General features: G+C 31.7%; 1 protein-coding gene across 1 annotated transcript in view; it reads right to left on the reverse strand.

Moving 5' to 3' along the window:
- The window catches only part of MCMBP (minichromosome maintenance complex binding protein), a 34,335-nt gene that overhangs the window by 9,544 nt on the left and 11,659 nt on the right, over nucleotides 1-13,132 (reverse strand). The window contains exons 4-11 of the mRNA XM_051981549.1: nucleotides 12,851-12,892; nucleotides 9,890-9,991; nucleotides 6,850-6,994; nucleotides 4,630-4,781; nucleotides 3,229-3,329; nucleotides 2,314-2,483; nucleotides 1,526-1,649; nucleotides 728-845 (exon numbers count right to left, since the gene is read on the reverse strand). Of these exons, the coding sequence (XP_051837509.1) occupies nucleotides 728-845; nucleotides 1,526-1,649; nucleotides 2,314-2,483; nucleotides 3,229-3,329; nucleotides 4,630-4,781; nucleotides 6,850-6,994; nucleotides 9,890-9,991; nucleotides 12,851-12,892 (954 nt within the window). The remainder of the gene's footprint in view (nucleotides 1-727; nucleotides 846-1,525; nucleotides 1,650-2,313; nucleotides 2,484-3,228; nucleotides 3,330-4,629; nucleotides 4,782-6,849; nucleotides 6,995-9,889; nucleotides 9,992-12,850; nucleotides 12,893-13,132) is intronic.

The raw sequence follows: 13,132 nt of genomic DNA on the forward strand, positions 1-13,132 counted from the left end.
AATATTATCATATGCCATACTCCACCAGTCAACCCCAAAAAGCTTTTAAAATTTTTGACAGCTATCTTCTGCTGAAAAAGGCTCAGTACCTCTTAGGGAGGCTTTATTAAGGATTGTTCTACAAATGATGATAGTAGTATCTGCTCTAGCTAACAGGGCTAATATAAAGAAAAAATATAATCATGAAAAAAATTCTCGGGAGAATAACAAGGAAGAACAGTGGCACAAGGAAAAATTTAGACAATGTAAAAATAATAAACAAAACCAAGGAAAAAAAAAAGAAATATATACTACATAAATATAAATAGCAGCAAATGGTGTGTTTAGAAGACAGATGATATTTAGAATGCAGAAGTCCTATTCCTGTATGTTTCTGGCTGACATGGAAGTGATCATGGATTCTTAAAGGCTTAAAATCAATGGTTATATTAGACTGGAAAAGCTTACAGGCCTATCCCAGTATGAACCTGCTATCTGCAAAGTGGCCATAGTTAGGTATGAACTTCATCACCAGAAGGGTGGCCCTTAAGACCCAGAAAATAGAAAAAAAAGACGTAAGAGATATAAGATACCAGAGAAACAAGAAATACTCATTCTAACTTTGGATGAAATTATGACTGGCAATCACTGAATATTAAATACTGGTATTGAATAAAAACAACACAAAGCAAGAACTTTCTAAAGTCAAACAAAACAAGTATGTGAAGTATATTTAAAATGATCTTACTGCTGGAACAAGATGTTGAATAATTTGATATATGTGTTCTGTGAAGGTACTATTTCGAGGGCAACCACTCAAGTTAACTGTGAATTTTCCTAGAGGAAGAACATCTCTCCTTGTGTATCTGAAAAAGTAAAATAAAAAATTATCAAAAATATTACTAACAAGATTATATATGCACAATCCTTTAAAACATATTTCCATATTGATCACATTGTAAAAGGGAAAAACACGAGAAAGAAAAAACAAAAAAGGGAAAATAGTATGCTTCAATCTGCATTCAATCTTCATAATCCTTTCCTTGAATGGAAATGGCATATTCCATCTAAAGTCTTTTGGAATTATCTTGAACCACTGCATTGCTAAGAAGAGCTAAATCTATCATAGTTGATCATCACACAATCTTGCTTTTAACTAACAGGTCATATTTTGGAATTTGTAATTAGTATGAAAAAATAGCTAATACTCTCATTTTACTCAACTTAGTCTGATTCTGTATTCAATTTTGAGCTTGAAAATTTAAAAGACAATATAACAAAAAATATGAGGCAAAATGACAGGAAGTCCTACGTTTAAATCTTTGTCCTAAAATCTACTAGTTGTGTTTCCTTGGGCAATATACTAAACCTATCAGTATATCCAAGGCAACTTTACTAAGACTTTAAGTTACAATGATGATCTATATTAAAGAAATGACAGGTTTGATTTAAAGAACACTTATTCCTCTCCCCAATTCTAATTTAAAATATGTTCCTTCTCTCAAGTTCCTCCTTAAATTTTCTATCCATCAGAATTTCAACTTACACAGTGGAGATGAGATGCAATATTAGGTATTCAGCAGCCAAGCTATCTCCCAGAAGAGCATGGGTTAGGAACCCAAGTAGTTCTGCTCTCACAGGGGATAATTCTGACATGAATCCTGAAATAACTGAGAGAAAATACAAACAAAAATTTTAGCACCTTCTCTTACTTTCTTCTAATGCATTAAAAAGAAAAGATAATGATTATAAAGTAAAGAATACAATCAAAGATTTTGGTAGTAGAACACAACCTTTGCTTTTTGGTCCTCTGAATTTTATAATGTAATTTTCACTTAATAAAGCTTCTCCCTCACTTTATCTGTGAAGAATATTCTAAGAGTTGAAAAAAGACAGCAAAGAAACCAAGATGACAGACACTGGCTTACTATGGCACTATATTTTTCTTCTAAAGAATTACATTTTTAATGATTATATGATATTCCCCTTTACATCACCATTAGGATACATGCAATCATACATTTTAATAATTTCTCCCAAATTATATATATTGCCAGATTTATTGGATGGCTTGTTTACTTATATTGACCTTATGTTTCCCCCCTCTTACTTTTTAGTAAGAATTCTCTTTTACAAGTGATGTCTTACTGGATAATGGGAGAGGATTTACTTGGAAATGAAGGAGATAAAAACAAACAAAACAAAAAGGAATTAAATTAATAAAACCTAAAAAAGAAAAATTTCCCTACACTATAATTAACCTATTAATAAGAGCTACAAAACGTTATGTAAAAGCTTTATGAAGGAATCACTGCAATTTTTTTTTAAACTTACAGCTTTTGTTCTCCTCTTCCTTAAGAAAAGCAGGCAAGAGTGGATTGATGTGCTGCAATTTCTGGGCTAAAATCACATGAATTCTTGGAACTAATGAAGCAGGGGGGCTATGTACTCTTTGTTCTTCTAGAGTATCCATACATTCCATAGGATCCAGTAATGAGGAATCCCTAGGATATTAAAATAAAACTTATTTTGTAAAAAGCATTTACAAAATAACAACAGAACTCAAAGCCAATACATAATATTCTCACGGTTTCATGCTACAGGTGCTCTTCACTTATTTCTCAATATGAATTATAATATGCAATTTTAATTGTAAAATTGGCCAAATCTTTAAAAAAATTTTTAATGGGAGCTGATATTTTGAAAAAGCAATGTTTTCCTTTTGTATGTATTCACATAAGTAAAATGGAGGTAAGGTAAAATTATTTCATGACATAAATTTATTAGTGCTACACAAAATGTCAATGCTTTTTCTGAATTATTTGTGAAGTAATCAAATAGACTTGATAGAGCTCAAAAAGGAGTGTTCAACTCAACAATTTAGCTTGTAAATTTTCCATTCTGCCTCTTTTTATACATTAACTGTTCTGGTAATTTTGCAATTCTACATAATCCTCATTAAGGAGTATGTAGCCAAGTAAAGAAAAACTGAAATTATGTCATTATGTTCTAACAACTCTAATAAAATGATTTGGCCTGAAATGGTAATTTTAATTTTGCTATTCTTTAAAGATTTTTATCCAACATAAAATAGAAGAAAAAAAAGTTTTGTTCTTCCACTTAAAAAGACATAGTGAACATGTTTGAAAACAATTCAAATATTTTCTGCTGATGTCAGGTTGTAAACTAGCCATTTAAAACCATTTAAAAATGTCCTTTCCTCCAAACTATAAAGAAAAACATGCTTACCTTTCTTCATTATTCAATATGCTCAGCACTGGATCCACAGACAAAATGCCATACACCTCAAGAATATCATTCACTTTGAAACAATCCCAGTTTTCATAAACCTGACAAAAAAAAATCAGTGTGAAATAATCAGTTTCAAGGTATACCATGAAAACAACATGTATCTCTAAATTTATCTTCATCCCAATAACAGGCAGCCTCAAAAAAAATGACTCATTTCTATAGTGCTTTAATAAGGTTTACAACAAAGCACTTTCCTCACAACACCCCTGTGAGGTAGGTAATACAAGGATTATTGGTCATTGTCGGCACACAGCTAATAATCACTTAAGTTAGAATTCAAATCCAGGTCTCCTAGACTTCAAGAATTCGTCAATGTTTCCAATATTCCATACTATCTCATCCTTAGAAAACTCCAATAGCAAGTACTCTGTTGTAGTGTAAAGAATTACTTCCCAATCATGGACTACTGAGTGATGGAAAGGATCTTAGAGATTTTTTGTAATGACTTATCCCCTCCCCGCTCCCAGGTTGCCCTGCTAGTAGGAGAGCTAAGACAAAAACTACAAACTGCTGACTTATGTCCAATAGACTTTTTCTTCCAGCTGACTCACTACACAGATCTTCCCCACACAAGGCTATTTTGTTAAAAACAGAAAACTAAGAATATATGCTACTTCAAAACCAACCAACCACACATAAACAAGAAAAAAGAATGACAATTTTAGATGTCTTCTTCAGAGCCTCTTTTCCCAAAGTGTTATTTTAAAGTGTCCTCCTGGCCTGAAGATAAACCTGAATGCTTGATGACTGGACTAGTGGAAAGTCAAACACTGACAAGTCCTTTCAAAGTGGAAAGGCTTCAGGTGCAGGAATGGGAACAGACAGCACATATCTTAACACTAAACTAGATGAATTTGAGGAAGTTAATAACTAGTTCAGTCATGATCACAAAGGAACATTTTTTTTTTCAGGCACAACCAACTCACACCAACTAACAAATAGAAGAATTATAATTAGTATTACTAGTTTGCAATACCCGTACTGATAGAATCATGGATCCTTTAAATATTCCTTTTACCTAATGTCAAGCTACAAATTTAATCTGATCACTAATTTTCAGAATAAAAAAAAACCACCTGCAATATTTTGAAAAAAGCCAATACAGACAAGGTAATGCATCTCTCTAATGAGATCAGTCACTGTTGGATCTCTTTTCTCAAAAAGCCACTTTGTGGAAGAATGGAAGCAGATAAATGAGGAAAGAAAATATAACTGTTTCAGTCCAGCATTCTCTACTGTGTTTGGCATTCAGTACATCTTGTTTATTCTTCTTTCTAATCCATCAATACTCATACTGTCTATTTCACGAAGTTAAATGTTCATGAACAGTCTAATTACCTTTACAAGGCATGCAGGGCCTTTCTCTCCTGGCAGTGGAAAATTGAGATCAAGAGGAGGGGTGCAGTTTGGGGAGTTCAAGTGTTGCCCAGCAGAAGCCTCAGTTTCTAACCGTTTTGGCTCTCCATACCCATGAAGATCACCAACCTTCCCTAAAATCAAAAGAAATAACTGTACTTTCTAACACCCCGGGAGAAAAACAACCCTCAACAACCTTATCAGTCTGATTCCTTATCAGACTAATGATGCTTCTCACTGGACAAAACTTAAGTGGTTAATTTTTCAGGGAATAATACAAGCTAATAAAGGCTTTTGCACAACGTATGAAGAAGACAATAAAAGATTAATTTGCAAAATAGGATAAATTTAAATTTTCTCCTAACAAACTGTACAAATAACAAGAAAATGGGGCACAAACATTTTATGAAACAAGTGCTAAAAAAAGAGCTATGATGAACAAAGAATGTTTTACAGTAAAAGAAATAAAATACATCTAAAAGCAAAACAATTCATTTGTTTTAAAAGTATTTCCTTGAAGTTATTTTATTCTCTAATAACAAAATATGTCTTTTACTTTCTAGACACTGGCAAGAAATTATCAATCAATTAACAAACACTAGGATTGCACATATTTAATTTATATCAGATTGCTTGCTATTTTAGGGAGGGAGAAGATAAGAGAGACAAAAATTTAGTATACACAGTTTTAGAAAAATGAAAGTTGAAAACTATCTTTACAGGTATTTCAAAAAATAAAATATTAAAAAAGTAAATAAATAATAAAAATTCATTTACTATGTACCAGGCACTTTGCCAAGCATAAATGATCTTCCAATTAGATAGGTTTATTTCTATACTCAAGAAATGACCTTTTACATTAAAACCTTCACATTATCTCAGCTGAATGACTACTGACATGTATATTGCAAAAATTTTTAAAGCTGTACTGCTATGTGTTAAGACAAAATTAATTTAATTTTATTGAAAATGATAAATAACATTAGATCAAATGAATTCCACTGATATTCTGAACCCCTTCGCTGAATTAACTTTTAATCTTCCTTTCTTTTCTACTGTTAAAGGTATTAATAAACTAATAAAATAATAATTTCACTTCCTTTTTCTGCTACCTTTTCTGAAAATTATTTTCATAAGAAAATGGGAGAAGAAACAGGGACAAAGATATTCTACATTTAAAATAAAGAGATGAAAAGTACCCATTTTGCCTTCAAAAAATTAACCGATAATGATTCATAGTTTTTAAAAGTCAAAAAGTTGTTTAAAATTTCAAGTTCTCACGACATGCAAATTTATTAGTTTGGTACAAACTAGTAACATGATAAAAAAAAATTTTTAAGGAAAAAAAAAATTACATTTTAATTTCTTTTGCCTTGCATTATGTTGCTTGCATAGTAAATCTGACCATAAATATTTGTTTGATTATACTTCAAATTTGGGGAGCAAATGAAGCTAATAATTGAAATACATACTTTTTCTTGGGTGATTTAAGAAAAATAAATGGCTTTATCCCACAAAGACTACATAACAAGCAAGCATGTTTTCAAGAACAAGGAAATAACTTTTAGGTACTCTAAAAGCACTAAAGAAGATAAGGTGAAAGTGAAGGCCATATGAGCCAAAGAAAGACATTTTATTTTCAGTCTAACCACTCAGGAATTTTCAAATTCAATTATGTACCTGTAGGCCAGCTAAAATGGATTTGTCAGTTTAAGAATTATTATAAGTAATGCTACCAGGTAACCTCTTGTTATCAAGAGATAACATTTGTTTATACCTATTAAACGTTCTGATACAACAATCTACATAAGCTTGATAAACATCTTTTGGGTAGTGGGAGGCTGAAAAGAAGAGGCATAAATGAATCTCCCAATCTTGCTCAGGCTGTAAGTATTTTCACCTCAAATGAGATCCAATGGATGAAATGTTCCAAAGTTTTGACAAGCTCAGTTTCTGCCTGGGGCTGGTTTCCCTGGCATTAGGGACTTTGGCAGCTCTGCCCCCCTGTTCCCTGAGGCCAGAATTAGTGCAGAAAAGTGATCAGTTTTAGCTTAGTGCAGCTCACAATTTCCAAGCTCAAGCACTTCAGCAGCCTCAGTTCATCGGTGGCAGGGAATTATAGGTGTGCAACATCCTAATCAGTGATCAATACTCTTGAAGTTAGTATTCTCTAATAAGTTTAAAACTGGACTATTATATTACCTGTATGTCTTAAACCTGTATGTTGATCTTTCTGTTTAGATGGATGAAGGTCCATATCTTCATCATCTTCATAACTTCTCTTGTGACGACTTGGAGTGTAGGAAGTTGAGGGGCTAACCCGAGCTTGACTTGCACTAACATATGCGTAAAATACAAAATTAAGGAAACCATCACACAGATTTTAAAATCAAAAGTACTGCTTTTTAACAGCTCCTTAAAGATTACCAGCTTGTATGTTAATTCAATAGATCAATAAGACCCATTCTACATTATTGCTTTCACAAATTTCTTTCAGAACACTTTAGTATCAATGATGAAATGATGACGTATTCTTTAATTTCACATACAAGAACTTTTAGAAGTTACACCATGACTCACCATTCCTAAAATTTTGTAGGTCACCAGGAAGCTGTTACCATGATTTCAATACTTCAATAATCTTTAATTCATTAATGAGATTTCTCTTTAGCTATCTTACAATTAAAATTAGGCATAACTATAAAGCTGAAGAATAGGGAGAGCAACTTTTTTTCTAATAAAGAAATGACTAAAAAACAATTCATTAAGTGCTTACTATGTATCAAAACTATATTTAATCTTTGATTAAAAATAGAAAAGCAAGATGGTTCTTATTCTCAACAAGTTCCAGTTTAATAAGGAAAAACAAACCACGTAGGAGGATTTAGTATTTAGATGGGTGGCCAAGCCTGAGAATCCCAATGGGAAGTACCAGGGTAATAATATGGTTTCCTAAAGTACTGTAGACTCCCAAAGTTCTGGGATCCTGGTTTGGGGGTGAGGGGAAATCATAGGATCTCAGAGCTGGAAGAGATCTCACCTAGTTCACCCATACCTGAATAGGAACCTTTCACAATGTTCTTAAATAAATGATTATCCAGCTTTACTGCAACTCTAGTGATCGAGGAGTCTACTATATCCTTTGGCAGTACTTTTCAAATTTGGATTGTACTGACTGTTAGGAACATTTTCTTACATTAAACCCAAAATCAAGTCATAACTTCCATGCATTTGATACCTGTTACATTTTCTGGGACCCTATATGTAATTTTCCTTCCCCCAAAATAGTGACAATAATGACAAAAAATAGTACAGATTAAAATTTTAGAGTAGAAAGAGACCTTAAAGTTCATTTAGCATATTTTCATTTAAGTTAACCCTAGATGGGTTATGTAAAATGGCTTATTAATAAATGACAGAGCTTGCATTTTAGGAACTGCTCATTGATGTTCTAATTTCAAGGTTTTTAACCCAATAACCCTGGCAATTATTGTCACTACTCAGAGAAGCTAAGTGGTCCTATAACTAGTACCAGAAATAAGATCTGGCCCTAATGAATGATCCAGAGTTCTTTACCCAAGCATTACATTGTAGATCATCCTGGAATCTTGATTTGCATATGAAATCACACTACATCTTCGAATAATTGAAAACCATTCTCTTCTTGTTCTAGTTTTAAAAGATTAGAACTTTAAGATCTAGTGATCTATGTGTTTACATTAGTCAAAGTAAAAACAAGAAAATTTGTTTACATCAGAGAAAAGTCTCAAGTAATTTTATGTTTAGTTTTTGTTAGAAGTTAAGACACAAGTTTTAAAAACAAAGTGTTTTACATGTAGCTGGGGAAAATAAAAATATTAAAAAGGAAAAAAAAAAACCTTACAGAAATAAAGCTAAGTTCCAAAATCTATTCATTTGTGATTGGTAAGTGGAATGAAATCTACTTAATTAAGTATTCGGTGGAATGAAAGTTATATGCTGATCTTTCAAATTGCTTGGGTAAACTATTAATAAATATATCTTTCCTTTCCCTCAAGTTTCTGAAACTATTAGGAACAACACAATATCATGTTCACAAAAGTATTTCTTTACATCCTCGTGAGATTGATAGTACAAATATAATCATTTTCCAAATTAAAACTCTGAGGTACCACCTCACATCTATCAGAATGACTAATGTGATAGAAAAGAAAAATGATAAGTATTGGAGATGTGGGAACATTTGAATAGTAATGCATTGTCAGCGGATTTGTGAACTGATCCAAACACTCTGGAGAACAAATAGGAACTGTGCCCAAAGACATAAAACTATGCAAACCCTTTGAGCTAGCAATAGCACTACTAGGTCTGTAATCCAATGAGACATTAAAAGGGGAAAAGGATTCATATATGCAAAAGTGTCTATAGCAGTTCTTTTTGTGGTAGCAAAGAACAGAAATTGAGGAGATGCCCCACCAACAGAATGGCTGAACAAATTGTGATACATGAATGTAATAGAATACTATTATTTTGTGAAAAATGATAAACAGGTGGATTTAAGAAAAACCTGTAAAGATTTACATGAATTGATGCTGAGTGAAGTGAAAAGAACCAGGGTAAGTATATACAGGTTACTGTATAGTAACAGCAACACTGTATGATAGACCCAGCTCTTCACAGCAATACAGTGATCCTAAAGACTCATGATGAAAAATGCTATCCACATTTAGAGAAAGAACTATGAAATACGAATGCAGATTGAAGCATACTATTTTCATGTATTTTTAGGGTTTTTCTTTCTCTTTCATGGTTTCCTTTTATTCTGATTCTTCTTTCACAACATTATTAATGTAGAAATGTTTTAACATAACTGTACATGTAAAAAACCTATTTCAGATTGCTTGCTGTCTTAGGGATGGGAAAAAATTTGGGGATACAAAATCTTACAAAAATGAATGCTGAAAACTACCTTTCTATGTAATTGGGAAAAAAATTAAATACCATGAAGTATAAAAAAGAGAAAGAATCATGCTCAGAGACAGAGAGATCTAACTATCTGGAGACATGCTCATGGATAGAACAAGCCAATAAAATAAAAGAATTAAAAAAAAAAACCCCAAAGCAACAAAAAACATAATATTCTTCCCTCATATGCTCCTTTCCTCCATTTATAGATGAGAAAACAGCCTTACAGAGGTTCAGTGAAGCACCAAGTTGAAGCCTAGATTACCCATAGATTACCCAAGAACAGAAAAAAGGATATTTCTTTTACCCATGCCGATTCTCCTGGCACTGGGACACAATAGAAAGTCTGTCGTTCCAAAGTAGTGGTCTGGGCAGAGTTCAAATCAACTTCTTGTTGAGGCTGTAATAAAAAGCAACATAAAAGAGATGAAATAATAAACATATTAAAATTATGACTTAAAAAGAAACTTCAAACTGGAAAGGGGATGAAAAAGGGAAACATTGGGAAATGAAGATATTAAAAATAAGTGATATCATTAAAAATTTATTTTTAAAAAACTCAACAACATTTTGACAATAATCTACAGAATGATGTGTACATTCCATGGATATGAAATATAGTTATAATAAGCACTCCATTAAAATAAATGATAATTGTTCAAGAAAAATAAAGATAGAGTAACAGTAAATTATGTTGTAATCCAAACATTTCCCCATCACCCATGATATACCTTGCCCAAGACCATAAAAATCAATAAACCAATAATCAATTCTTGCAATAACAAGTTAAATATTTACAATTTATCTTTATTAATATTTTTATAAAGAAAAATATAGACCCCCTGTAATTGTAAGTCTTTTTGATATTATTGTAAAACATATAACCATTAGGGGCATAGTTCTGTTACACTTCCTGGGAAAGACAAATAGAGAGATCCAAAAAAATCTAGACATCACCATAAAATGCATTTTTAGAGATAACCTAACTATGCAATACAGGGATCTCCTCCATCTCCACTTGAATATTTTGAATGTCTGGTGAGCTCACTAAATCACAAAATAGCCTATTCCATTTTTAGACATCTCTGACTGTTAAGTTCTTCCTTGAGTAAAGTAACAATATACCCAATGACCTCCAAAACATAAATGGAAAAAACAACATAAGAATCAAAACAATGCTGCAGAATTAAAACCAAACTTGACCCCAAATAAGAGATAAGGCATTTTTCTCTTCCACATTCTTTGAAGCAAAGAGGGGGATGCAGATGTCAAACAATGTACAAAATATGAGACATTTTCAACATATTAACATGTTTTGCTAAATTTTCCCATTCCCCTTTAAAAATTCTCTATTATAAAAGATAACTCTGAGAGGTAAAAAGGTTAAAGATATTTTAAGAAATGTAAGTAATAGGGGAAAAAAATTATCCAAAGAAGTTCTTTGATTTAGTGATGTAAAACCTGACTTCTATTATTCTTTAATTTTATTTGTATTCTCTGGAACAACACCAATTTAACCCCTATTTAATTAAAGATAAGTTTTCCAAATACTTAGCTAATATGTTCTCTTTTCCAGAAAAATTCTTTCAAAGTCAAATTAATAATTTACCTCAAGGAGGTAACACACTAGTTGGATCATATAATGATGCACCATTCAACATTATGTTAAAATGTTAACAGATGGAACTTTCCCCATAAATTTTCCCCATAAAGGTTAATGGATCAATATGTAAAATATTATCAATCCCAAGATTTTTTAAAAGTTCTAAAAAGAAAAAGATTAGACTTTGGAAGTTATATTTTCTCAATAATTTAATGTGTATTTAATAGGCACATGATCTCCTCTCTTATACCAGAAATAAATTCCAAACCTCTCCAGTAACAATTCTAAAAATAATGTCACTTTAGCATTTTCATTTAGTCCTGTGTATATCTTTTGCCTAAATATGCATTATCAGAAAAAAAATTTCATGGAATTCAGAATCTTGAATTCTGAATTCCACGAAATAAGTGTGTATATGTATGTGTGTGTGTGTGTGTGTGTGTGTGTGTGTGTGTGTATTTAGATTCTGAATTCCATGAAATAAGTGTACACACACACATACACACACAGGTCATTAACAACTCCCATGTGATTTTTTGGCTTTTTAGAAAATAAGCTTATTCCACATGGCTTTCCCTTTCAACCATCACTACATTCAGTATTCTGTCTTCTCCTCTCTATTGGTTAGAAAGTAAAACTTTCTCCCTTCCCCACCTTCACCCTGCAATTTTTCTATTACCAAAGAGGCTAATTTAGTCTATTAAGAGAATCATCTGTTCCCTCCAGGAGGAAAATATAGGGAACAAAATGATTACTGAGATAGGCAGATAAGCAAGTTTGTAAAATGCAAATCTCATGTAAGTATATTAGCAAGGAAGTGATAAATTTCTATTTTTAAAGTAGCCAATGATTAAATATGCTAATTAAACCCAAAATTTCAAGTGTGTGGAAAACACTAATTAAAATATTTATTATAAACTCCCTGTATGTAAAATTAAAAAAAAAATGCCAGGCAAAGTTATAATACAAGTGACAACTGAGGGAGATAATATCTACTATTTTTCTTAGAATAAAAACTTATCATTTGTGTACTTAAAGCACACACACACACACACACACACACACACACAAATTTCAGTATCAAGCTCAAGAAGAGTAATTAACTCCAGCATATAATTTTCTAAGGGGATCAAAACCAGAAAATTCTTGTACAATACAAAATATTTATAGCAACACAATTTTTTTGGTAGCAAAGAACAACTAGGGAACCCATTAATTGGAGAATGGCTAAACATTACTGAGTCATAAGAAATGATAAATATAAAGAATTCAAGAAACAGGAAAACTTAAAGGAACTGATATAGAGTGAAGTAAACAGAACAAGGAAAATAAAAACAATAATTGCAATAATGTAAATGGAAAGAACAAGACAAAACTGAAAGCTGTGTATTATAACTAAGCTTGAACCTTGAGAAAAGATGAGAAAATATACAGTTAGTAATGACTATGTGGGTAGTGTTAGTTAGGCTGAGATGGTTTTCCCCCATCTTTCTGCATTTTTTATTACAGAGGATAGATCATTGAGAAAAAACAGGACAATTATATTTGGAAATTTGTGTGATATAAAAACAAAAGTTACTAATAAAAAGAGAACTGTAACAAGTTCTGATTTAAAAGTCTTGTTTTTTAAAAAATATTTTAAGCTGCAACACATACCCCACATTCTGCTATGTCTCTGTATTTTCCAAAATGTAAAACCTGTGAACAACAACAACAAACTGATTCAACATTCAATCAAAACAAATTATAGATTTTAACAGCTCAAGAATCAGAACTGCTATAATAGAATGACAAAATTTAGACATCAAATTGTAAGCAGCTCTGAAATGCTTTAAGTTTATATATTCAGGAACTCTGTGAAGTCTTCTTCAGATGCTTTGTCACCAAAAACTGTCAAATACAACAGCTAGTTACTAAAAATCTACTTGGTAAACTGTA

This window comes from Antechinus flavipes, chromosome 2 (assembly GCF_016432865.1).
Source record: "Antechinus flavipes isolate AdamAnt ecotype Samford, QLD, Australia chromosome 2, AdamAnt_v2, whole genome shotgun sequence".
Classification (NCBI taxonomy): Eukaryota; Metazoa; Chordata; class Mammalia; order Dasyuromorphia; family Dasyuridae; genus Antechinus; species Antechinus flavipes.